Source organism: Pelodiscus sinensis, chromosome 2 (genome assembly GCF_052426305.1).
Source record: "Pelodiscus sinensis isolate ZL-2025 chromosome 2, ASM5242630v1, whole genome shotgun sequence".
Taxonomy (NCBI): Eukaryota; Metazoa; Chordata; order Testudines; family Trionychidae; genus Pelodiscus; species Pelodiscus sinensis.
This window is the reverse complement of record NC_143053.1, coordinates 93980213-94007108: the sequence shown is the minus strand read 5'-3', so window position 1 is coordinate 94007108 and position 26896 is coordinate 93980213. Positions and strand designations below refer to the sequence as shown.

General features: G+C 41.8%; 1 protein-coding gene across 7 annotated transcripts in view; it reads right to left on the bottom strand.

Annotated features, from left to right (window-relative positions):
- Positions 1–26896, bottom strand: part of CCDC102B (coiled-coil domain containing 102B) — a 336113-nt gene that overhangs the window by 285052 nt on the left and 24165 nt on the right. For 6 of the 7 annotated variants that reach the window (XM_089776321.1, XM_006121423.5, XM_075921037.2 and 3 more), the window contains 2 exons: positions 9660–10274; positions 6778–6989 (listed from right to left, as the gene is read on the bottom strand). In XM_089776321.1, the coding sequence (XP_089632447.1) occupies positions 6778–6989; positions 9660–10247 (800 nt within the window). In that variant the 5' untranslated portion in view covers positions 10248–10274. The remainder of the gene's footprint in view (positions 1–6777; positions 6990–9659; positions 10275–26896) is intronic. The other variant, XM_089776320.1, reaches the window with a different exon arrangement.

Sequence of the window (26896 nt, the reverse complement as noted above, 5' to 3'; positions counted from 1 at the left end):
TAGCAGCTGTATTGCATTCCCTCAGAGAAGCCAGTCTGACGGTGAACCTTGCAAAATGCTGCCTCGGAAGAGAGGAGACCACCTATCTGGGCTACACCTGGGGAAAGGATCTGTACGCCCCCTAGTGGGAAAGGTCGAAAGCCCTCTAGAGGTATGCCCCTTCATCATCAAAAAGGCAGGTACACTAGTTCTCGGGGTTAGCAGGGTACTATTGCTGCTTCATCCTTGGCTTCTCGTCCATCACAGCCCCTCTTACTGACCTCCTCAAGAAGGAGAGTACAAACTGAATTTAGTGGACTCAAGTTTGTGAGGAATCTTTCCAAGCCATAAAGGCCCAGCTCTGTCGAGAATCCGTCCTGTACAGCCCCGACTTCTCAAGGCAGTTTTTCTTACAGACAAATGCCTCTGATGTGGGCCTCGGAGCTGTTCTCTCCTAGGTCATGAGAGGTGACAAACACCTGATCCTCTACATCAATGTTTCTCAACCAGTGGTACGAGTACCCTTAGGGGTACTCAAGAGAAGTCTGGGGGGGGGGGGGAATATGTCAACACAACTGAAATTTGGAGAAAATGAAATTTTGGGGTGTAAAAAAGTACAAAAATAATAAAGAGCTGTAAAACTTAAAACAAAAATTCAATGGCCCTCCCGGCTACTATTAAGTTGTTTAAACAAATGTATTGCAATGGTAGAAAAAAATGGTGTGTCTGAAAACTAGGTAGTGGGGGTACATATATATATATATTATATTTATTTTTCTTTTTTGGAAAAAGGGGTGCTTTATTAAAAAAAAGGTTGAGAAATACTGTTCTACATCAGTAGGTAGCTATTTCCCAGAGAGAAGGCCTACTTTGTAATAGAAAAGGAGGTGCTAGCAGTGAAACGGGCAGTGGACTCACTCTGGTATTACCTCCTGGGCAGGCACTTTGCCATCATCACAGACCATGCCCCTCCTCGCTGACTACATGCAATGAAAGAGGACAAATCCCAGAATTTTGAGGTGGTACCTCTCCCTCCAACCCTTCTCCTTCCATATCCAACATAGGGCTGGGAAGGCCCATGCAAATGCAGACATTTTCTCCAGGGGAGATGGAACGCAGTTGGAGGAGGGGCAGACCCAATCGGGGTTATGGAGGGGGATGTGTGAGGGACAGGGCCAGCCTGAGGCATTCTGGCGCCCAGGGTACGGGCATGCAGCGCCGCGCATGGGCGCACGGTGCATGCGCCGCCCCCCCCCCCCAGGGAGCGCAGGCCCACCCCCAGGGAGCGCACGGTGCATGTGCGGCCCGGCTACGGCTGCTGGCATGCAGCCTGAGACCCACCCCCAGGGCACACAGCGCAAGCGCTGCCCAGCTGTCACTGCTGGTGCGTGCGATGGGCCGTGTAGGGCCCCACGGTCGTGGGGGGAAGGGCATTGCTGGCCAGTGCCACAGGGATGTGGGCGGGCCGGCACTGTGGGAGCGGGGTGCGCGGCGCCTGATGGCAGCTGAACGGGACGCTGCGTGTCCCTTACAGCTGCCATCAGGCACCCCCCAATGGTTGGCGCCCTGGGCAGCTGCCTGGCATGCCTATGCCTTCATCCAGCCCTGGTGAGGGAGTGAGAGGAGGGCCTGGCAGTGCAGGGGCTAAACAAGATCTTTTTGCCCAATTAGCCCAGCCCTGTTTTACCTGCAGCCAATGCCAGGCCTGGTGGGAGAATAAAAGGAGGGAACCTAGCCCAGTTAGGGGCTGACCAGCGAAAATGCAAGAGCTGGTTCTGCTGTCCGCAGGACCTGAGCCAGAGATATCTGCTGGGTCAGCCGCAAGACACAAGCCTCCAGCCCCTCCCCCTGGCACAAAGGGGGAGAACCAGAAGGAAAACCCCACTGAGGAGGGGGAGATTGGACTCTTGGAGCCACACCCCAAACTGAAGGAACAGACTCTGATAAGCGGCTGGAAGTCCTACAGCCCGGTACCCTAGTTAATACTGGACCTAACCAGTAGGCCACCCCAGGAGACCTAGCCACAAGTAGTCAGTAGGTTTCCGGTATAGGATGGTGTTAATGTGGTCATTATTTAATTGTACTATAGTGTCAAGAAAGTGGATCTCGTGTGGACTCATCCAGGCTAAGGTTGATGGTGGGGTGGAAAATTTTGAAATCCCTGTGGAATTCTTCAAGGGTCTCCTTCCTGTGAATCCATATGAGGAAGATGTCAACGTAGTGTAAGTAGAGGAAGGATGCTAGAGGACAAAATTTTAAAAATTGTCTTATAATTGTAGGTGTTTTGTAACACACGTGGGACAAAGAAGGACTATAAGACCAGATAAGAGGAATAGTTGAAAAGAAAAAACCCTCAGACGTCTATTAGCAATAACAATTCTATGCCATAGGAATGCCTTTGTCTTTTAATATTGACAATCTACCAAGCATTTGACAAATGGCAACATTCATGTGATAAGACTGTGTTGACTAGAGCCACATTTTATGAACATTGTTATCAACCCATGCTGAAAGATGGATTTTTAATTACTTTAGTTGACCAAGATGTAAACCTAAACAGATCTTGTACATTCTAAGTGCTTTTCTTATTGATATATAGTGATGTGAGTGCCAGATGGCACATACACCTATTACTAAGTGTTAAATAAAGATGGGATAAGAAAAGTCATTTTCCACAGTGCAAAAACTTAACAATGCACTGCCTATCATGCTTACCAATATTATCGCTGTCCATCTGTTCACTTGTCTTATCCTGAGACAGTAAGTTCTTTGGGCAAAAGCACCTTTTTATTCTGTGTGTCTGCCTTACCTGATGGCATCCTGGACCATGATTAAGGCTCCTAAACACTATGGCTATGTATACACTGGCCAGTTTTGCACTAGAACATATGCAAATGAGGCACAGCAATGAATATCGCTGCACCTCATTTGCATACTTAATGAGCCACCATTTTACGCAAGGGGCCCTGTTTATTTTCAGGCAGAATGGCTCTTGTGCAAGAAGGAGCAGTGTAGACTGCTCCTTCTTGCACAAAAGTCGCTTGCGCAAAAATGGCAGATCATTTGCACATGTTCTTGTGCAAGACTGGCCAGTGTAGACGTAGCCATATGGTTATACAACTAATAAATAACATTGTCTCACCACTTTTCTTAATAATGAAGTGGAACCAGGTTGAGTAGTCTGCCAGTAGTTTGGATGCCCCTTACCAAACACAATGGCTACATCTAGACTGGCATGATTTTCCGCAAATGCTTTTAACGGAAAAGTTTTTCCATTAAAAGCATTTGCCGAAAAGAGCGTCTAGATTGGCACGGACGCTTTTCCGCAAAAGACGCTGTTTTACGCAAGAAATCCCCGATCGCCATTTTCACACTGACCCTATTGTGCAAAAGCATTTGCGCAAGAGGGCTTTTGCCCGAACGGGAGCAGCATAGCATTTCCGCAAGAACACTGACAATCTTACATGAGATCGTCAGTGTTCTTGAGGAAATTCAAGCAGCCAGTATAGACAGCTGGCAAGTTTTTCCACGAAAGCAGTTGCTTTCATGGAAAAACTTGCCAATCTAGATGTAGCCAATTTGGTTTTTGAAAATTTTTAAAATTCAGATAATAGTTAATTCCACAAGAAAGTAATGTTACTCTCACAGGCCATCAACATCAGCATAATAAATTAAGCCATCATTAGCACAGTCAAGGCTAAAATGATGATACCAGGCTAATTAGAAACCAAGGGTGAAGAAAAATAAAAAACAACAGACAGTGAGGCACAGGACAGCAAAAGAGATGAAGTCACACCTTTCCAATGTATAAAGAGACGTGTGATCCTGACCTTGCAAGAGAAATGAAAGTGAATTATCAAAACAGAAAGGACATTAAACACAGCAGACAGCAAAAAGGTGAAACTGTAAATTAAAGGAGGAACTTCTAATGATGTCTAAAATGTGCTATTTGGGTAGCTATATCAAAAATACATATTGAAAGGCTTATGTAGATAATATCAATGAAAAGTGGTGCATTCCTCTACACTGTGCTCACAAATGGGGATAGGATGTACTATTTATTATTTGTGTTACAGTAGCACCTGAACTCTGAGGCTCTCATTGAAGTCTGTAGTTCCATTGGCCTAGATGCTGTACAAAAACACATAAGAGGCAGTCCCTGCCCTGAAGAGTTTGCAATCTAAATAAAGAAGGCAGATAAAGAGTGGGAGGGGAAAATACCAGCACAGAAAAGTGAAGTGACTTACTCAAGGTTAAACTGCAGATCAAATGGCAGAACCAAGAATAGAAACTGAGTCTCCTGATTCTGAGTTAATTTTCTATTTATGCTAGACCTGTACTTAGTGCCTCCTGCTAGGTTCTGAATACCTTCTAAATGTCTTGGAATCAATGGGAGTTGACATGTCTATCACATACAGACACACTCAGCACACCACAGAATCTAAGAAACTGGTATCGTTCACAGGGAAGACTCCATTTTCGGATGATACATGAGTGTTTTAGAACAATTAGATTCCTAAACTATTAGCACATACTGGTTTTATTACAGCATTGAAAGACCTGTTATTTTCTTGAGACTATCAATATAAGCCACCCACTTGCAGAGCTTTGTGGTGAGTTTAAGAGAGTAGACAGATTTTCACAGAAACACAGCCACTATATCCTTGGGAAACATTCAGTTATTATTAAAAAATAGCTGTGTGATAGTCTTGATCAGAATGCATGCCAAAACTGATCCATAAACAAAACACACCCTCAATATCCTCAAGAGAAAAAAAAAGGAAGGATGGAAAACATTGCTCCATTGTATGCTATTGTTGCTGATTCTTTGAACTGAAATTGTTTAATCCACTTCTGCTGTTGTTGAGGAGAGGAAATTTTCTTCCTTTTCCAGTTAACTTAAGCTCTTATTGGAGCAATAGTTCTGGGGACTGAAGTTTTCTGATTCCATGGGTACAGCGCACACTAAGTTCTCTTGCAAGAGCCACTCAGTGTCCCTCAATCCTTTTTCCAGATGGACTACCCACTGGGATGATCAGGTAATTCCTTATTCCCACTTATGGCTTTGATACAGACCCATCTCCTACCAGCTAGGAGATCACCAAGTCTCTTCCTGCAGAACACCAAACATATAGCAGACATTTGCTACTTATCTGAACTAAACAGAAGAATGAACATAATGGGACAGACCAATGGTTCGTCTAGTATCCTGCCTTCCAACACTGGCTAATGCCAGATACTTAAGGGAGAATGAGCAGAACAGGCATTCATCAAGTGATCCATTACCTATCACCCATTCCCAGCTTCTGGCAGACAGAGGTTAGGAACACTTAAGAGCATGGCTTTGCTATTCTGCGCACCCTGGCTAATAGCCATTGATGGACTCTTCCGCACTGCAAATCCCTAACTCAGGTAACAGCCCAAATCCTCTGCACCTCTCCTGCACTCTTTTCCCTAGTCACAATCCAAACCTCTGCACTCCTGCCCCAAGTCACACTACCTGCAACTACATCTGCACATAGTACTCAAGATCTGAGCATAACATGGATTTACATAGCAGAAATATGATGTTTTATATCTTCTTATCTATTCCTTTCCTAGTGAGACCCAACATTCTGAAAGTTCCTTTGCAAACATCTATTTAATATGCAGTGATAGTCAAAACGATCTGCAATGACTCCAACATTTCTGTTGAGTGGTAATAGCTAATCTAGACCTGTAATGTGGTGGCACTCACTTCTCACGAGTGCCCTTGTCTGGCTGAGTGCATGTGACTGGACTCTTTCTGTCCAAAGCCAAAAGCCTCTTTAGCAACTCTGCCCTCTGGTAGAGTCACACAACCTGTGTTTGAATCACAAACCCTTTTCAGGGTGCAAACTTAACAGGGGCCCATCCCGCTGCTCTCTGTGTGTGTCCCCCTTAGTCTGTTCAGGGATTCCTCTCTTGGAGGAAGCTTCCTCACTCCCTCACCTCAGGGCCTGATTTCAGTCCAACATAGTCTCACCATAGTCCACAATAAGCTCCCTACTTAGAGCTCTCTGTGGTGCTGCTGCTCCCTCAGTCAGCCAGCCAGCCAGCCGTGAACTTCACTTCTTCAGAGCTCCAGAGATGCTGTGCTGAATCTGGTCCTGCAGGTTCTTCTTATAGGCCTTCCTGGCCCCTGACAGGCTGGTTCCTCCTGCAGCCACTCTAGCTCAGTTGGAGGACTTCTCTATTGTCCTTTTCTTCTAGGGCAGAGTGTGGCAAGGCCACAAGCCTCCTGCAGGTGCCTCAGGGTCTGGTCCACCTAGTCATAAGACCTCATCATGTCATATGTGTAGATGTGATTGTTTTCCAGTGTGAATTATTTGACATTTATCAACACCGAATTTCATCTGCCATCTTATTTCCTAGCTGAAGCTTGCAAGTGTAATGCTATGTAGAATACATTCTGGTAATTTAACATACCAAAGACTAGATACAGTAATACCAATAGCAAATAGTAAGCAGGCATCCTTGGACCATTCCAACATCACACTTTTCCAGAAAGCCATATAGAGTGTCAAGTTTATGACACCTCACACACAAAATATTGGGAAATTTTACAAAATGCAGATATATTGTGTGAACAATATAAAACAAGCATCTTAAAATATCTTTAGATATTTTCAAGTTAAGTCAATTTCTGTTTAGAGGCATATATTTATACTACATTTTTTCCTCTTAAAATATTTAAAGATATTTTAACAATAAATGTATGCAATTTCATATAGCCATTTTAGAACCCTATTTTTATTTAAGTGACTTTTTTGTACTTACTCTCTTTCCTTCTGTAAGATTTTCTGTGACTCATCCAATTGTAAATGCAAAGCAGAAACTTGGATTAATTCATTCTCCAAAGGATAGACTAGGCTCTCAAGCCTTTGTTTAGGTTTTTCCAGACAAATGCCAGGAGCAAAGGAGTCCATGAGCCTCACATTGAATCTTATACCTTCATTCTTTCCTAAAATGTTTTCAGTTGTCTCCACATCCTGAGGGAAAAAAAGTAAAGAACAAAATATCCTAAGCAGAAAAGACAAACATATGTTAGGAACAGTCATCTCATAATGAAGTCTACAAGGACTACCATGTTCTTTAAACATGTACAGCCTCATAGAAGGAAGAATCACACATCTTGCACATCAATATGAGAGGCCGATAGAATGAGGTCAATAATGATCAGCTTGTGTGGCTGATGGTACTCTACACCATAAAAAGATTGTGTCTGTCAAGGGTGGCATGAAACTAAGAATCTATTTCTCTCAGGCACTGAAACATTCTTTCCAAATAGTATATAAGGACATCAAGTTTCACCTTTGTACAGGACCACATAATGAATCCTGCACTTTGGGCTATCCCAGGATCCAACTCCAGAGGCATTTTCATAACTATCCAGATCTGACCCTGAAGAGTTTAATACAAATCCCATTGATATCAGCTTCATTTTTTCTGGGGCAGGATAGGAGGGCAGAAATAGTGCAGAGGAAGGGAACAGAGTTTGTGCCTAAAAGCATTTCTGTTTGGGGAAGGCAAACAATTATGCATAAAGAATTGTGGGAACAAATGTAATCCCATATTAAGTAAATAAAACTTTTCCCAAGAGAAATCTAACTAACTTCAGAAATACAAAAAAAAAATTGGGTTTCCTCCAATTAGTTTATAAGCAAATTCAGTTTCTCTCAGTAAACCTCTGTACTGTTCCTGACAACTCCATTCATTAGACATTATAAAAACTTTTTAATGTGATGCATGAAATTACAAAATACATTGTAAATTAGGTACATGGATATTACAACCAATTTCAACACACAAACTGTAAAGTTTCAATGTGTAGATGGCCCCAATCCTGCAGATGTACATGCACATCTGCATCACATTACATATTGTGGTCACTTTGACACACGGTTAACATATGTCTGTTCAGGATTCAAGACTTCGGGTAATGTTCCAGCCCTGAAGAGGTCAATGGAAAATCTGTAGGCTAGAGTTTCACCACTGGACTGTAAACAGAAAACAATGTTTGGATGCTCATTGACTTGAATTTTGCATTGTTATGCTTTTGCATTTTAAATGGGATAGCTAAATAACAAATAGCACAACTGTAGCTGTGTTGTTTTATAACAAAGACCAATGCACTGCTCAAAGTATGTATGTTTAATAGTTAAGTCAAGGGAATTACTATACTTTTTATGGATGTCAATGGAGATTAAATGCATAGATTCAAAGATTTATGTGTATACCCTTGCATTATCACTTTACCATTTTAAAGTCAGTATTGCAAATATAATTTTAAAGGGATCTGTTATGTAAAAATAATTAAGGTATATAATGTTTTGTATTTAATTCAGCAAATTGCTTCCTGGAGTAAATGAGAATTCTCTTAATTACATGATGTAACCACTTGTCAAGTTAGCCTAATAAAAAGTTGGATGATAATAAATAAAAAAACCCATAACAATACTAATAATACAAATCATAACACAGCACAACACTCATGGACGGATCAAGTACCATTTAAGGACCAAGTACCATTTACAATGTTTGTCTAAACTGCTCTTAAAAATCTTCCATAAAGGATCACTGTCTAATCCTTCTGAATAAGATTCAAATTAAATTTTCCAATAGCTGTAAAAATCTTAGAATTCATAATAAACTCTAGGCCAAAATTATATAATGGAGTAACTCAATTATATAATTGAGACAAATTGAATTTCATGAGCGAATTATTTGGCCTCATGTCTAAGCCCCTTCTTTAAGCGTGCACACAGAAGAAATACACAAAATGAAAAGTATAAATCGGTCAGATTCCCCCCCCCCCAAGTTGATTCTCAAGTTCCAATGCAATTTTTCAGGGCTCACAGCACATACTGTAGTTCACCTAACAGGAGCAGCAAACCAATGGAAATTCTGACAGAAGATGTACATGTTGAAGGCCCTATTTCATAGTCTATTCATGTCAATGTAAACTTTGAATTGAGTGAACTTTGATTATTCTTTTTATAACGGGTGTATAATACACATCCAGGCCTGGAATGAATACTGGAAAAGGAAGAAGGTACAGTCCTATTTGCTAAAACAAGTTTCTTTATTTTAAAAGAGGCAATTGTAGGGCTGCAAATGTCATATAGAACTATTCCACTTACAGTACTAAGAGTCTATAGCTACCTACTGATCCTATATAACCAAGAAACAAAGAAGCTACAATCCTGACTCTTTAAAAACATTCCTGTTCTGCAGACGGGATGTTTTCTCCTTCCTGCAAGAAGCTCAAAATTATTCACTAGAATTAACTGTGAAGGGCAGGGAGAATTTTGGGAGAATTTTGGAAGATCAAGATTACTCATTTCACTCAGTGTCAGTTTTACCTGTGCTCATAAACCATTAATGACAGGACACCAGAAAATCTACATTGCTATTTGAGGGGAAAAAATATAAAAGTCACAGAGGAGTCCAAATTATCCTCTCATATTTTTAATGTGATTGCCCAATGGCAACTGTTTACATACAGTTGATAATGCAAATTGTTCTTCTAGTTTATATATAAACAAAGCATTATGGCCTGAAATTTTAGGAGTGGAGACAGGCATAAAGTGTAGAAAAGTAGACCTTATGTAGACTTGCTAAAAATGCAGATTTTTTAAGAAATAAATGTATTTATTTACCTTATGCGTTTCCTGTACTGCAAGGATCTTGGTTTTGATCACATCTTTAACAGGCTCTTGTTCCAGGCACACTAACTGGTACTCCTTTTCTCTCATACAGGGTACCTCTGAGAAATTGGGTTTATTTTCCCAACTGACTTCAGTTTTCCACTCTTCCTTTTCACTTAGTAAGTCTTGGTTTAGCTTTTTCAGTGCATTTAGTTCCTTCATTGTAGTCTCCAGTTTGATTCTCAGTTGTCTCCCTTCTTCCCGGGCTTTATTCCTTTCGGCTCTAACTTTGCTCCATTTCTCCCGCCAGTTGGCTGTACAGTCTGACCACCAGCGCATGGTCTTCTCCATTTGGGCAGCTCTAGCCTTAACTTCTTCCAGCTCCCGAAGTCGGAGCTCTTCAGAAACCTCCCAGTCATTGTTGTTACTAATATGCAAACAAGGATGATGAGACGAGTATGAATGGATCCTTTGAGATGGTAAATTTGAGTTACAGATGTTACCTGTTGCTTTGCTACCTTCAGCTACTTCATAAGACTGTCTTTGAGTCCTGAAAATCTGTGTCTTGTCAGATAACTTATGGACAGAGTCTAGATTCATGTTTCAAGTCTTAATCTGATTTCACCCCTAAAACAGACAAAGACAGCTGACCATTAGTTTGATCACCATCTGAGTAAGGTCAAATACTGGTTTGCTGCATCTTTAACTTTGATCCTTAAAAACTGTTTTCCATCAAAGTTTTAAAACATAGCTTCATATATACCTAATTTAAATGCATTTCATATATTATTTGAGTATACTATAAGCACACAGTCCTACCCAGTGAACTAAGATAGTAGTACAAACTGATCCATTAAATGACTTATCTCAGAGTACTAAAATAGACTTGAATTCCAGAAAAGTTCCCAGGATTCCTTCCTTTGTGAGATCATTACATCAAACTTTGTATAATACACAAGTTCTAATAAATTGGGAAATCTTTAGAACCATCAGAAGCTAGACTATAGATTCCAATTTACTTTTCTACCCAAATAGTGATATCCTTATTACATCTTTGCTCAAGCAAAACCTCATAATTGATATAAGAAAAGAATAAAACTGTGGACCTCAAGACTTTTTCCTTTTTCCTAGCACAGGGATGGCCTATCCCCATTACTTCTTTGCTATAGAACACAGTATATTTTGTCTACAGAACACAGTAATCTACAAAACAAAGTATATTTCCCACATCAAACTAACTCAGTTAGCTAGTCAGTGCATAGGATAAGAGAGTAAAAACGTGATTCCATCCATTCCTCACTTCTCTATCACCACTTACACTCACTTGCTTGGGGAGAGAGGAATGATAGAGCTTACTTTCAGCCCCACACTCAGAGTAGTGATTTGAGCAGGCTGCCTAAGGCAGTCACGTATGCCCCCTTACACACCTGCTCAGTATCTTAAGGAAAAGTGACAGTCCTGCCAGTATTAGCAGAAGGATGCATGGTGTAGTAAGTATGGCTGCTTCTGTAATGCTGACAGGTGGAACTGAACCTGGGACCTCTGAAGTTTAGCATGTGAACCTCTATCGCTTGAGCTAAAAGCCAGTTCTCAGGTCAGGCTGTAGAGAACATACTCTTTCTTTCTCTCAGTAGGTGGTTTAAGTGCTACTACATGGGCAGTACATTGTACCCAGTAGGTGTGTGGGTTTCATAGTTCCCCTAGCTGAGGAAGCATTCCCAAGCTTCAGAGACTTCCCAATTGAAATTCCAGATGAGCCCCCACTTGTAATGCTGACAGGCTGAATCAAACCTGGAACCTCCAGAGCTTAGTGCATGAGCCCTCTACTGTTTGATCTAAAAGTTAGCAGGTGTATGGGTTACACGTCTACAAGCTAACATCCAGCTTGTTTGGTGTTTTATATGTATGGGGATTCGTTTTAAAGTAAAGACATTAAGTCCAGGAACAAGTTATTGACCAACATTACATCATGAAAAAAATAAAGCAAAGAACAAGTTATTTTAGCATATGCTTCACTCTAATTTTTATGTATATTAGCCAGAAGCTGCTGCAGCTTTTTCATCACCAATCAGATGCTCCCAGCTGTTTCAGGAGAGAGAAAGTCTGTTAATGAGCTTCTTCTGATTCACAAAATAAGTTAATGTGAAAGCCATTAGCTAATTTTATTCCATTACAATTCTTTATTTCCAGACAACTTGGAAGACTCAAAGTCAGAAGTCAAAGTTACATTATGTTCAACATCCCAGGAAGACTGACCTCTAATTTATATGACATGAAGCAAGGCTCTTGGTGTCTCTGATCACTGTTGTAAACTTACATAATAATACCATAACCAAAGCCTTGTACTGTTAGATCTGCTTTGTCTGATTTTGCCAATCGAGTTGCCTAGAGAGACCACGAGGAAGCATGCATTTGGTGATTCAGAACAAGAATTAATAAGAATGGACACTCAAGAGGAAGGGAGTTCCATAGATGGAGTCCCTGAAGCAAGAAGGCCCTGAATCTGGCCCAGTTCAGATATAACCAAAGGAGAACAAGGTTTATTAGGCTTTCTAAATTCAGCTACTCCGAAAATAGCAAATTGTGTGATATTTAGAGAAATTATCAAGAACCTGAAGCCTAGATTATTAAATTTTCAAATTACAATAAATGGAATGAGTAAAAGATATCCAATAATTCTCCTTATCCTTCCAAAAAAGTTTTAGAGTTATACATTTTTAAACATTCAAGACATGTAAGTAATATTTAGTCTTCTAGTACTTTGCAGTCAATTTATAGTTGGGTATTGGTTTGAGGACACTCTTCTACAAATTAAGAGTGATTTCCTCCCTTCCTCCAACTGACTGGACATGAACCTACATTGATTCCTTTCTTCAGAATTTGTCTTGAACTGTTTCTTCTTTTTTTAATTTCTTTAGTTAGGAACTGGTTGGTAATTTTTTCCAACTACTAGGACAAGCTATGAAAGGGTGCTAACAGCTAAAGAAAACTACTCAAAAGTAATGCACAGACTACACTGACACATCTTGAAAATCCCTCCCATTGTGGAAAATGTATGCCAGGGATGGGCAATAAGCAGCCCACAGGCTGGATGCGGTTCATCAGAGTTAGTCCCTGGAAGGCAACCAGGCATGTTAGTTATACGAGCTTCCATAGGCACAGCCACCCATAGCTCCCATTGGCTGCAGTTCACTGTTCCTGACCAATGGAAGCTGCAGGAACTAGGGGCCCAACCCACTCCGCTTCCCGCATCTCTCAATGGCTAGTAAACCGCAGCCAACAGGAGCTACAAACGACCACATCTGCAGATGCTCAGATACCTCAAGCAGTTGGCAGCCTGCCAGCTGTGAATCTTGGCAAACTGTATTCAGCCTGTGGGCCACTTATTAACCCTGATGTATGGGCTGGGCTCGCCAGCTACATACCAAATTCCCATGAGGTATGGCAGCAGAACCTCCAAATCAATATTATTTTATGCCAATGTGTTTCAGTTTTGGGGTATTTGTGGTTTTTTTAAGTTAAAATGAACACAGATGAAATACTTCGTGGAAAATCTCTTAACTTGAAAAGCAACTTGGGGGGGGCTCAAACAATTTTGATGGAGAAACTGTAACAAGCTCTGCTGAGTGATCTCAATTTCTGATCAGTAAAATGGTTGGATAAAGACGGAGATGATTTAGTAGGGATTTGGTCCTACTTTGGGTAGAGGAGTTGAACAGAATGACCTTCTGAGGTCTCTTTCAACCCTATGATTCTAAAGTTTCCCTGACCCCTCCAAATATAGATCTTTTTATCTATGCATGTTATCTGTGAAGTATGATTGGTGAAGTTAAAGATCTTTTTAATTTTGTTTTGAGCTAAATGTTAGAGGATGAAAAAGATGTAAATGAGTTACTATGTATGAAAAATAGGGGCGATGGCTCCCAGGTTCCATTTATTAGGCAGAGACTACAATAAAGTTGACAGTAAGAAAGCTTTTGCAACCATGAATTGTTAATATGAGTACTTGCACTCCTCTTATACAGAATACATAGGACTCTTAGGGTATGTCTACACTACAGCACTAAGTCGAACTAACTTAATTCAAATTAGTTAATTCGAACTAAGCTAATTCGGACTAGTGCATCTAGACCTAAAAACTAGTTTGAATTAGTGTTTTGCTAATTCGAACTAGCATGTCCACATTGAGTGGACCCTGAACCGGGGTTAAGGATGGCCGGAAGCAGTGCGTGGAGCTGCTGTATCAGGCTAGCCGAGGGCTGTGCTTAAAGGGACCCGACCCCCATCCCGGACAGACAGTTCTCAGGTGTTCCCCACTCGCTTGTCTAACTCGATGAGGGACAGCAAAGCAGTCCTGGATTGGAGTGCCCTGAGTGCCCACACTCGGCACATCACAGCACTTGGCCATCAACCCGGCTGCACTTGCCGCAGGCTGCCATCCGGGGAGGGGAGTCACTTGGGGGGCTGCAGTGGACCACCTTGGGTCTCAGTGGACCAACTTGATTTTCATGCAAACCTGCTCCTGGGTGGCCAGGCTGGCAGCTATCCTGCCCTAGACGGCCACTTTCCTGTGCCTAGTGCGGAGGTCGTGGATGAGGTCCACGATGTCTGCACTAGACCAGGAGGGCACCCACCTCTTGCGGACCTGGGCAGGCTCCTGGGAGCTGCCAGCCTGGTCCCGGGAAGAGGCGGAGGGCTGGGTGGCAGCAGGTGGCTGGCTTGAGCCGTGCCAGGTGCAGGGTCTGCTGGCTGGGTGCTGGCAGGCTTGCACCTGGCACGGGCACTGTAGTCAGCCCGTGCCCCTTTAAGGGCTCCGGGGCTGGGAGGGGGGCAGAAGAGTTTCCCTGGTGGTGCCCAGAGTGGCCACCAGGGAAAGCTGGGGAGGGCTAGCCTCCCACTAGTTCGAATTAAGTGGCTACACAGCCCTTAATTCGAACTACTTAATTCGAACTAGGCGTTAGTCCTCGTGGAATGAGGTTTACCTAGTTCGAATTAAGCGCTCCGCTAGTTTGAATTAAGTTCGAACTAGCGGTTTGCTAGTGTAGCACCTATCAAAGTTAATTCAAACTAACGTCTGTTAGTTCAAATTAACTTTGTAGTATAGACATACCCTTAAAGAGTACACCTATACTTCACACTTATTTCGGAATAAGCTATTCTGGAAGAAATACTCCAAAATAGCTTATTTTTTAATAGTGCATCTACACTACAGGGAAGCCTCAAAATTAGTTTGAGGCAGGCTCCCCTAATGTGGATGTGCTACCTCAATTTAGAGCCCCAGGAAGCACTAGGGAGTAATTACTTTGACTGGCCCTGGGGAGGAGCTATTTCGAAATAGCAGCACTCGAGCATCCAAACTACAGCTATTTCAAAATATCTATTTCGGAACAAGAATTATTCTTTGTGGACCTGGGGGCTCTGCTGCCAGTCCTGTGCCCCCATGTCCTGGCTGCTGCCTCTTATGCCAGGGCTTTGCTTCCAGCCTCAGCTTGGGCAGGGGGAAAGGGGACAGAGGAAAAAAATGTTCCAACGGCACTGTGCTTGAGCACATAACAGTTTTCTAAAGTACTTGTCAAGAAGATAGAATGGTTTTAATGTGCGTGACTGAGGTAATTTCACAATTGTTGCTTTATGTATCATAATGGCACATGGCTACTTTCATTGACAGAGCAACAGTAATAAACAATTTGCTGTATGTGAGCAAACATGAAAAGAGTAGCTTTTTGTCAATCTGTAGGAGGCAGAGTAACAAGGGAATGCTAAATGTTACATATGGGATTCACTATGGCCTCTCAACTCTTGAGTTATGTCTGGGAAAAGAGACCTTGCCAGTAACACATGCTGAACTTGGTCTGTTTTCATCCCCATGTATCATCTGTTCCTTTAAATGTGCTTTCAGCCATTATATCAACTCCCAAATATCCTGACCCTCCCCCCCACCACCACCTTTTTTTGTGATAAATTCTCTCTGGGCTTCTTGAAATGTCTCTCTCTCTGTTATTGTATTAGAAGTCCATACAAATGCAATGACTTCCCCTCCCACATGGTTGCTCTTAGAGATGAGAGATCTTTTATGCTAAGCAGCATACAGAATTAGTTTTTGCCCCTCAGAGCTTAGTCTGTAAAGAAACTACAATATTATGCTCAGAATACAGGCAGTCCCCGACTTACGCGGATCCGACTTACGTCGGATCCGCACTTACGAACGGGGCTTTCTCGCCCCGGAAGTCGGGGCGAGAAAGCCCCATTCGTAAGCTGCTCCGGTGCCCCTGGTATGCTGGAGACCGTCTCCAGCAGACCAGGGGCACCAGGCGGGTTCCCGCGCTTTTGAGGCTTTGCCAGAGCAAAGCCTCAGAGGCGCGGGACCCCCCCGCGGCTGCGGCTTCAGTCCGGGAGCCTGTGGTCTGCTGAGGACGGTCCCCAGCAGACCACAGGCACCCAGATTGAAGCGGCAGCAGCGGCGGTTCCCCGCGCCTCTGAGGCTTTGCTCTGGCAAAGCCTCAGAGGCGCGGGACCCCCCCGCGGCTGCGGGGTCCCTCGCCTCTGAGGCTTTGCCAGAGCAAAGCCTCAGAGGCTCTGCTCCCCGTGTCCCTGGTCTGCTGTGGAGGGGGGGGGCAGCTAGTGTGCTCCCCCCCCCCCCCCAGCAGACCAGGCTTTTGTTTTGGACTCTGGGGCAGAGCAGCTGGGGCGCTGCCGATTGGTCCTGCAGCGCCCGCTCTGGGCACTACTGGACCAACCCGGCAGCACCCCAGCTGCTCTGCCCCAGGTCCTGATTCAGCCGCTGCTGGTCAGTTTCAGCAGCGGCTGAATCAGGACGCCTGGGGCAGAGCAGATGGGGTGCTGCTAGGTTGGTCCAGTAGCACCCAGGAGCGGCGCTACTGGAGCAACCCAGCAGCACCCCAGCTGCTCTGTCCCAGGCGTCCCCAAGTCAGCTTCTGCTGAAACTGACCAGCGCTGACTACAGGAAGCCCGAGGCAGAGTTGCTCTGCCCCGGGCTTCCCGGAATCAGCTGCTGATCAGTTTCAGCAGCAGCTGACTTGGGGACGCCTGGGGTTCTTAAGTTGATTCTGTATGTAAGTCAGAACTGGTGGTCAGTTTCAGCAGTGTCTGAATCTGGACGCCAGTTCCGACTTACATACAGATTCAACTTAAGAACAAACCTACAGTCCCTATCTTGTACGTAACCCGGGGACTGCCTGTACACTATTTAAAAAAAAAAAGCACAGAAGTCCTCTTATCTTTTTCAGTCAAAATAGTACTAAGTAATGATTTTTGTCATTGTTAGAGCTAAGATTTGCTTTAAGAACTTAAAGAGGATAAGCCTTTTCTTTATATTACAGTATATGAGACCAAATCATCACTGGTATAATTTCACTGTATTCCCCTTCTCTGCTAATGAAAAATCAACTCCTATTGAGCTATACAGATTTATAATAGCTGCAGATCCTGAACCGTAAAAAAAGGAGGGGGATACAATGAAGTTGCTCCAGTGATACTATAATCACAGTAAGGGCTTAAATTCTAGGACAGCACAGTTTTAAATACATTAAGACATCTATCTCTACTCCATCCCTATCAGCCCACAGAGGGCACGTCTAGACTAGGTTTTTATTTTGAAAGAGGATATGCAAATTCATCAGGAATTTACATATTTTCTTCCAATTGCATTTTTGAAAGAGGATCTGGACGTGGTTTTGGGGGTGGAAAAAAACTTTTTTCCAAAAACCGCATAAAGGGTACATGAGCCCCAATGTATACATGCATTAAGACAAATTGGACAGCAGGTTGAGATGACAAATAACCTGATGCACAAAGTACAAACAACCAGACCCTCAAAACCCCAGCCATAATCCAAGGTTAGATACAGCAAGCTATTCAGGAGAGGAGGACCGCATACAGAGCTCAGAGATAGAGGAGTTTCAGAAATGCATGCCCTGCTATACTTTTAGATGGGAATGAAAGCCTCCAGTCTGATCCTTAAGAGTATTGTGGAAGAGTGTTCGTGACCTAAAGTCATGGGGTATCTCTTTCCCTTTGGATTCCTATTTCCATTCTTTTATGGATGGAGTGATGAGTGAGAATCTTCCACGGACCCTTTTTCCTGCTGATAGCTCCAGTTGTTTATTGGAGGTGTACACCCGGAGATATATCTTTAGATTATAGTTAGCCCTCTAATGAATTTTCCTTAGCTGATTGATCTTAAGTAACACTTACAGACTACAAAAAATAGTTTCATCATAACAGCAGTAGAATAGGAAATAGCATGAGACTGAAACTTCTAATTGTTTAAGCTATGTGAAAAGGGAAAGCGCTAGAGAACATAAAGCATTTGGCAAACACTACCAGGAATTTGGGTCTATTCCCTATCTAAATTATATAAAACTTGCCCCATTTATTTTTTTCTAGCACTGATATCATTATCTGGATAAAGAGAAATTCATGATTTAGGAAAAAGTCTGAGAGGGGTAGCTGTGTTAGTGCCATAAGACTCAATGTTGTTTTTGATTTAAGGAGGGAAGGCTGGTAGTTGAGACAAAATATATTAACCATTAATGTCCCTCGGGCATAGAGGATGTTGGTGCCACTGTAAGTAACAATTATTTCTTCTTTTAGTCACTTTTTAGGTGACTCACACACAGCAACATTAGGCAATGGGGCTTGGAGTCTGCCTCTCAAAGTTTGCATCAGATCTTGAAGAAGTGCTGATGATGTAGTAAATGAAGGCATGCACAGAGGAATGAGGTAGCCTCCCTACAATTGGCAACTGTAGGATGTCCCTTAGAAATTACCAGAGTGGTTCTAGCTCTGGTCTACCCCATATGCTGTATTGGTCCCAGAAGTAACCAATCTGGAAACTGTCTCCACTGAAACTGCTTGACCTTGTATTCCATCAGCATAGAAAATAGAGAGCTGAGGAGCCCTGCTTAGTCCTGTCCAGATAAAGGGCCAATGTTCACCTTATATCTGGAGTGTGCATTCGCTCTTCATCCTTATTTGAATGTGGCTTGTGGGGGAGGGGAAACACACAAACCAGATAAGTCTAGATCCAATGAAATGCAGATAGTAGGGTGTGGTCTCCTAGCTATTTTATCTTTGAAAAATAGTGTATATAGGAGGTCCTGCCATCAGAGCCTGACACTTACCTACTCTTCTGGTGTAATGGCAATAAGAAAGGATGTATTTTGACACAGGCTAGGCCGAGAATGCATGACCATAGGCTCAGATGAAGAACCCATCAAAGCATCTGATAAAATATTAATGTCCCAAGAGGGTGTTCTATCTTTAGCAGATGAAAAAGCTAGAAGTCTCTAGAGACAATGGGTTGGGGAGGAAAAAAATCCCCTGAATGAGAGGATGGATAGATGACATTGCTGCTAATTGGACTTTGAAGGAGTTCAGAGAAAGACTTGAGGATCAAAGATGTTCTAAATTTTAGCTTTCGCTGGTAGTAAACCCTGGAGAGTGGACCAGATAAAAACAAATGCTTTGACCTAAATAAGTTGGTCTGGTGGTCTGCTTGCCACTATTAAGCACTATTTTCTGAACTACCACTGAGGAGTCAGTCTTTCTCTTCATGATCTATCCAGTCCACAACCATGCCATTGTTATAGAGTATTGGGAATTGGGGGCCACAGAGACTTGAGAAGAGCTAAATTAATTGGGATTGCTAGCTGCCCAGGGCAGCATCTGGGAGAACATCCAGAAATTTGAGAGGTTTTCTAGTACACCTTCAGCTGGTACACCTAAAGCCATTCTCCTCAGCAGGACCTGACAAGACTTAAAATCATCTGGAATTACAGAGGAGGAATCCAGAATCACCAAAAAGTCAGACAGGGAAGTCAACAAGAGCACCTCCTGTAGTAAGCCTAGCTCTTTCAGCAACAGTTCCTTATCTAGCATTGGCTGCTGTAGGACAGCAGTGTTTGTACATGGAGTTAGAGTTTACAGGACTAGAATCTGGAACCATGGGGATTAAGAACTACTAACACTTCTTTATGCCACAAGAGACTTAAGCTTGGCTTCTGTGGGAGGACCTTCTGAGGCTGGGCTCAACAGGATGTACCACCCAGAAGGATGGTCATATAGTGATAAATAGCTCTCAAAGCTGCTTTGCTGAGCACTCTGGTAACCAGTGTTCCCTCTAAGCCGTGGAGCAGCACAGCTTCACAGGTGATTAATCAGCCCCACCCAGTTAGAGGCTCAGGGATTTGAGCATGGAGTTGACTGACTGGGCGGGGCTGATTAATCACCTGTGAAGCTGGATTGCCCCCCATCTTAGAGAGGGAACACTGCTGGTAACCTTCCTCTCAATTGGGATCAAAATCTAAGAATAGCCCAGGGAGAGGTGGAAGACACCCCACACTTTCCAAAAAGGTCACTAAGGAAGAGCATTAAAGCATGGTCAGCCAGTAGGAACTGGGCCACAGCAATCTGTCTCCGCAACCTGATTGGTTCTGCTTCTGATCGCTGCCAGAAGGACAACAAGAGTCCAGAAGACTTGCTAGAACATCCAGGATGGGATGGCAAAGTATTGGAGGACTCCAAAACAGTATGCAAGGAACCATCTGAGTAGTCAGAGGGAATCAGTGGTGGCCCAATGAAGCCAAACGATAGCCTGGCTCATCTGTAGCTCATTGTGACGAGGCCAAGATCAGTACTAAGGCAAGCATGGTAGTCGGTACTGCAAAAGCATCCAGAGATGTTAAGAGATGGTATCAGTGATGGGAAAGACCTTGTGTCAAAGTATAAGCTGTGGTTGATACTTACTCTGACAAAAGTTCTACCACCAAGACCACAAGTACTGAGACAGGCCTTAGCAAAGCCAAAGGCCTTAGCAATGCCAATGTGGACATGGGATTGATGGAAAAGTGGACCCAATCTTTGTCACATTTCTTATCTGGTACTGCTAACAGACACTACATCACAAGTGAAGAGCCAGACTAGCTAGGGATAGCAGAAGACACCACTAATGCAATCAATTTCTGCATCACTAGTGAATCTGAAATGAAGAGGCAAAGTGAATCCTTTGCTGATGAATAGACTTATGGATTTATCAGTACTGGTTATGTACTGAAACCATGTCAGTGGGAACCAAACTCAATGACAGACCTGCAAATGATACTGCATAAAACACAATGCCAAAGTTCCTATCTCTGTACCAGAGAGACACATGTTGACACACCAGTTCTACCCTGAATGCCACAACTATCCCAATGATGTTCCAAGTCCCTTTTTGAAGAAAAGGAATTGGTCTTCAACTGGTTCTGCTCTGTCTTAAGGGTCCTCCCCTTCAGGGAGGCCCCAAAAAAGAAAAATCAACCCCGCTTCCTCCATGGAAAAGAGTCTAAGACTAGGAATCCATCAGAAACTATAGCGGTCACTCTAATGATTTGAAACAGTCTTCACCACCTGCTTCAGGAAGTGGTGGTTGACTTGTACATCTCTGGAAATCTGCACCTCTTCTTAGTAGGTCCTTCACTGAGGCAAGAAGAGGCAGCTTGTGTGCGGGGGACACTATTAGAGGAGACACTTCTCAATGGGTAATGCTTAAATCCTGCCAAGCACTGCATGTCTTCTATGTCTATCTGGTGGGTACATGTCTTTAAGTGTTAATTAACTAATTACTCATACCTAATGTAGAGAGGTAAAATCTGTGACTATACAGAAAAACTATGACAGGAAGTTCCATGTCATGACACAGGCAGTGACAAGGAATTGAGTGGAGCTGGAATGGTGCTGCCCTTAAGCGGCCTCAGGTGCCTTTTCTGTGCTGAGGGTACTACTGCAGAAAACTCTTCAACTCCAACATTCTGGGTGCACATGCATCTGCATATGCCGCCATTCAAAGAATATACCATGAAGCGTTTCAAGTGCCATCATTCTCATGAAAATCGGTACTCAACTGGACCACAGCAAAACAGGCAGCTGAATAAAAAGGGCAATGAAGCAGTTAACTTCATTCATCCCTAAAGTTGGAAAGCAGTCAATGACTTAAAAACCTATCCAAAGTCAACAATCAACAATCTATTTTATGAAGAACCTATGCATCATTGGGGAGAAAAAAATCATGTTTTCTGGCAGCATCATCATCTTCAAGACTTTTTATTGCGTGGGTGTGAGTGGCGCCTAATATATCTGATTTCAGACAATTTAGGATTACTCTGTGGCTGTTAGATATACTATACTCTAAACATAAAAAGGGATTTGAGTATGGTTTCAGAACATTTTTTAAAAACCTAAAAACCCCATAGGAACAAACTAATTCTAGTAAAAAAATATGCTTGTATCCTCCCTACTCTGGTTTAGAATATGAGAAGTACCAACTGAAGAGAAGTAGTGTCAGTAACTGAATCACCACTGGACAATTTTGTAGTATATCTGGGTCAGGACAAATGAGATCCAATTCACCATAAGTTACCTCAGTTTCATGCCAATGTAAATCTATTTATTGATATTAATGAAGTTATACCAATGTATAGAAGGAGTATCACAGTGGTGAGTTAGATCCTTACTGTTCAGTATAATAATAGTCAATACTAAAACTACAACTCAAAATATGGAGTTATTAGGTGCTCTAAGATTTAGAGTGATTGATTAATCCATAGTTTCTTTCTTTTATAACCTTTAAATCTTTGTTTCATTTTATGCTGTTCCCATGTTTCCTCACACAACACAGAATCAATTTATGGAACTCTCTATCAGAAGATGTTCTGAAGACCAAGACTAACACATCTACACAGCAACATTATTTTGAAATAACTAGTGTTTTTTTGAAATAACTTTGCGTCTACACAGCAGGCAGTTATTTTGAAAGAATGTTGAAATACTGTCAAGCTGGAGGTCTTCTTACTCCTGTAACCCTCATTGTACAAGGAGTAAGGAAAGTCAGAGGAAGAGTGTTCTATTTCAAAATAAGTGCTGTGTAGATGCTCCCAATCTTGAAATAATCTATTTCAAAGGAAGATACACAATTAACGTAGCTTATTTCAAATTAAGCTCTGCTGTGTAGACATACCCTAACAGGGTTAAAAAAAGAATGAGATAAATTCATGGAGGATAGGTCCATCAATGGCTATGAGACAGGAAGGGAAGAGATGATGTGACAGAATATGGATCACTGAATGATTCCCTGTCCTGTTCATTTCTTCTGAAGCCCCTGACATTGGCCGCTGAAGACAGGATACTGGCCTAGATAGACCTTTGGTCTGGACCAGTATGTCGGTTCTTATGTTGTCTGCTCACTTGATCAGTTAAAAATTTGACCTAATGTTGCATAGAACCCATCAGTGCTGTTTATAACTCTTAATGCCATTCATATGAATTAAAAGGTGTCTCAAGCAACATGTTACTAGATAGCACAAAGAATAAACTGTCTCAATCAATACATTCCCCTTCTTTTCACCAGACAGAAAAACAAATGCTCTTAAAGATTTGAAATTTGTTACACTCAAAAAATCAGTTTGGTTCTCCATTGCTTTTCACAACTATTTACTTTTTCCTGGGTTGGTCACAATTTGGCCCCTATTCTACAACTAGATTCGTAAGAATAGACATACGTTGAGTCCAAGTGACTATAATGGAATTCTGCAGGCCCACATGGATCTGACTGAAGAAACAAGGCCTATGATAAGAGGCCAAGAAGGCTTGTCTGTTAATGAAAAAGAAAGGCAGTTTCAAAATCTCTTAAATGTGCAGCCAGAATGTGTTTATTTTTACACAGCTATAAAACATCCCAAAACAAAGCTTATGGTATATTTTCCAAATGCTGTTTAGTTAGATTTTCCAGATCTCATATTTCTTACATGTGCTATAAATTTAAAATTGGTCAAAACATACCTTGAAATAGAGACAACAAGAAGTCAGAGGAAGACCGTAATTTAATCATTTACTTCCTTTCTACATTGTGTGCTTAAGTCTTCTATTTTAACATTTTTGCTGTATTCCTTTCTTTATATGAAAGTAGCAGATTGTAAATCTACATTTATTTTTAAAGAGTCTAATTGTGCTTGTCACTCATCTGTTAGCTAAATAAAAGCAGGAAAACAATTTTCTTGAATTAAACTGATATTATGTTCCTAATTGTTCACAGAAGGAAGTTTTAATGCTTTCACTGCCTTTATTCCAAAATAGAATCTGTTGAGCAGGTGATGGAAAAATGTTCTGTAGTGATAAACTATCAGGCCTGTAAAGTAATAGAACCTGATCCAAAATACTTCTACTTTTGTAGCCACATAAAATCACAGCTATAGTTCTTTTACACCTTGCCTTAGCTAAAAATCATGATTCCTCTTTTCCCAGTAACTAAATAATTTGAATGTTTTGAAAAAAAATATATAAAAAGTAGAATGTTAAGCATAATAACTTGAGCTCAGCTTTACCTTTAAAAAGGATCATTGTGAGCTTTAAAAATCCTTTTAATTCCACTGACCCCAAAAAGAGAAAGAGAGAGAAAGCAATAAAACTATCAAGATACAGAGAACTGGAAAAAAGAAATCCCACACTTATTGTTGCACACATTCCTTGAAACAGAGAAGATAGTATATAGAACAGACAATTTCTATGTGAGCCAAGTTTGGCACAACTTCTGGCCATCTGCAACTCACCTTCTCAATGTTTGCTCATGGATAGTGACAAGTGATGTGTAGCTAGCACAAGGGATAAGTCTACCTCCACAGTGAAGGACAAGCCTACCCCAATATTTTCCTGCTGTTCTGACGAAAGCACAAGCCATCATTATTCAAGGGCAAATTCCAAAAATCAGTTTTACCTGAGAAGGGACATCAGATTTAGGGTGAGAGGGGGCAAGAGGGACCATTGTGTGTAACTTCGGTCCTTTAGGGCATGTCTACACCACAAAGAAGATCAGCCCTCGAGATCGTCTAGCAGTCGATTTACCGGGTCTAATTTAGACCCCTAAATTGAACATGGATGGCAGCCCCTGTAGGCATCCTGTACTCCTCCTTCCGTGAGATGTAAGAGAAGCCAGTGAGAGCATGTGCTCCCGTCAGCCTCCTGCAGTTTGGACACTGCTGCAGCTAGGCTTAAGGTAAGCCAAATCCAACTACGCATTTTGCTTTGCTGGAGTTATGTACCTTAAGCCGACCTTCCTTGTCTAGTTCAGACCAGGTTTTAGAGTGCTACAGGCCCAGCAGAGCTCATATCCCACTTGTGGGCTAATCAGTCACTCCAAGTCCAAAAGTCTGTGCAGTAATTCTATATCCCCACAGCCTAAGTCCTGCAAGCATGAATTAGTTCACTTGACATCTGTGACTCAGTGCAGCAGATATTTTAACTGCAGGTGTCCTGTAGAGGTGGGCAAAAGATTCAGTTTAAAAAAAAGTAACCTGTTTTGCTGTTGCTTCTGAATTCCTTTAAGTCCCTCATCCCCATTTCAGTCCATTAGTCTGTAACCATTCCCTGCCTAATATTCTCTTAGATAAATAGTCTCAGAAATCTGTTTTAATGTATATGTGGTGGCTTCTGGAGCAATAAAAAGCTGAAAAGTCTAAACCAAATCCAAAGAGAAAAAAAGGTGTGAGCTCATTACTTCAGGTCTTCAACCAGCATCAGGAAAGGGAAGAGGATTTCATACACGGGGACAGACAGACAAATGTGTAATGTGACTCCCTGCTGAAAATTCTGGGAAGTCTGAAGCAGTTTAGAAAAAGGCCTAAGTAGTACATGGACAAAAGGGTGAGAAACTTTAGGAGGTGGAGGTTCTTGGAAACTGATCTGCAGATCTCCAGGGTGAACAGACTTTGGGGGTGGCTAACAAAGGTTTTTTTTATGTACTTCGAGGAGGAATGGTGTTTGGTTAATCATCCAGCAGTATTCAAATTCCTGGAGAGGAACAGTTTTCCATTAAAAAAAAAATGAAGGAGTTGTCATAAACAAGAAGTTTCACATGAATGTGTGCATTGTCAAAATGAGAAACATCAAATTTTGTCAAGGTAAAAATGTTTAGACTTACATTAAAATATTGCTATATTAAATATTTTAGTTAAAAAATGACAAAAAGAAACATGTTTTGAATTTTAATGATCTGATTTTCCCATATCTACATTTTTCTTTATTTTCCTTTCATAGGGAATTTTAGTTTTCTTACAATTTGTATTGGGGGGAAAAGATTGAGATAGCCAGCAGAATGGAAATTCTACATTCTTGCCAGATCTTCTGCTAGCTCTTGAGGGTAAACTGATGAACACAGGAAAGAATTTTCACAGGTGTTGCACTACTATCATATGTGGTATGAATGACGTCACCACATATAAAGCTAAAGTTAAAACGCCTTGGCTGCTAGCTTTCTGCACTATGAAGACTAACAATGTGCCAGCCTGCACCTCTGATAATTAATCCCAACTATTTTTGCAAGAAATTGAGAAGGAAAAAGATTGTATTTATGTTGACTACTTGGAAAGCACCTGAGGACAACAGCAATATTGGTCATTACTGTAAGTACTCCTATTAAACAGACATAGGCTTATTAAAAGAATCCGTTCAGAAATTTCATTTCCTCCCTTCCTGTGAATCTTTATATCCAGAACTCTTCATTAAAAAAAACCCAACACCTCAGAGCTCATCTTACAAAGATACTTTTCAAGCCTGAAGCTTTATTTTCTGGTGCCTGAAATTTCAGCAGAAACTACCAGTCATTTTATCCAGCTTTATTGAGAGAAAATAAGTAGGGCTAGGATTTCTAGGCCCTATATGGTAATGCAAGTATCAAATTAACAACAATGGACAGAACTCCATGCGCACAAATCTGTGATGTTCTATAAACAGAAGTACATGCAGAACAGAAAAATTCATTGGTTTATCCTTCAGAAACAGCATGTGGAACATTGCCTCAGCAGAATTCAGCAATCTGATGAGATGTTTAACAACTATCAGAATTTTGAGAGACCAGGATGAGTGACGTATACTTGAGATTGGAAACATAAAGGCTGTCTTTTTATCTGTTTCCCAGTTGTCTTTCCAACTAATGCTTAAATTCACATTGAGTCTTATGGCCTGTGAATTAACTACAGTGACTGTGCATACTCTGTATCTGCATAGCTATACTACAGGTAGCAAGGACACATTGAACCAGCTTTGACACATCCAAGTGCATATCAGTCTATTTATAGGAGATTATCAAAAGGATTAGAGTTTAGATGCTTAACTAAACAAGCTAGCCTATAAAAAGTCCATACATCCCTCTCACCCTTATTCAATGTACTACAGTCCTATCTAGTGTTGCAGGACAGGAG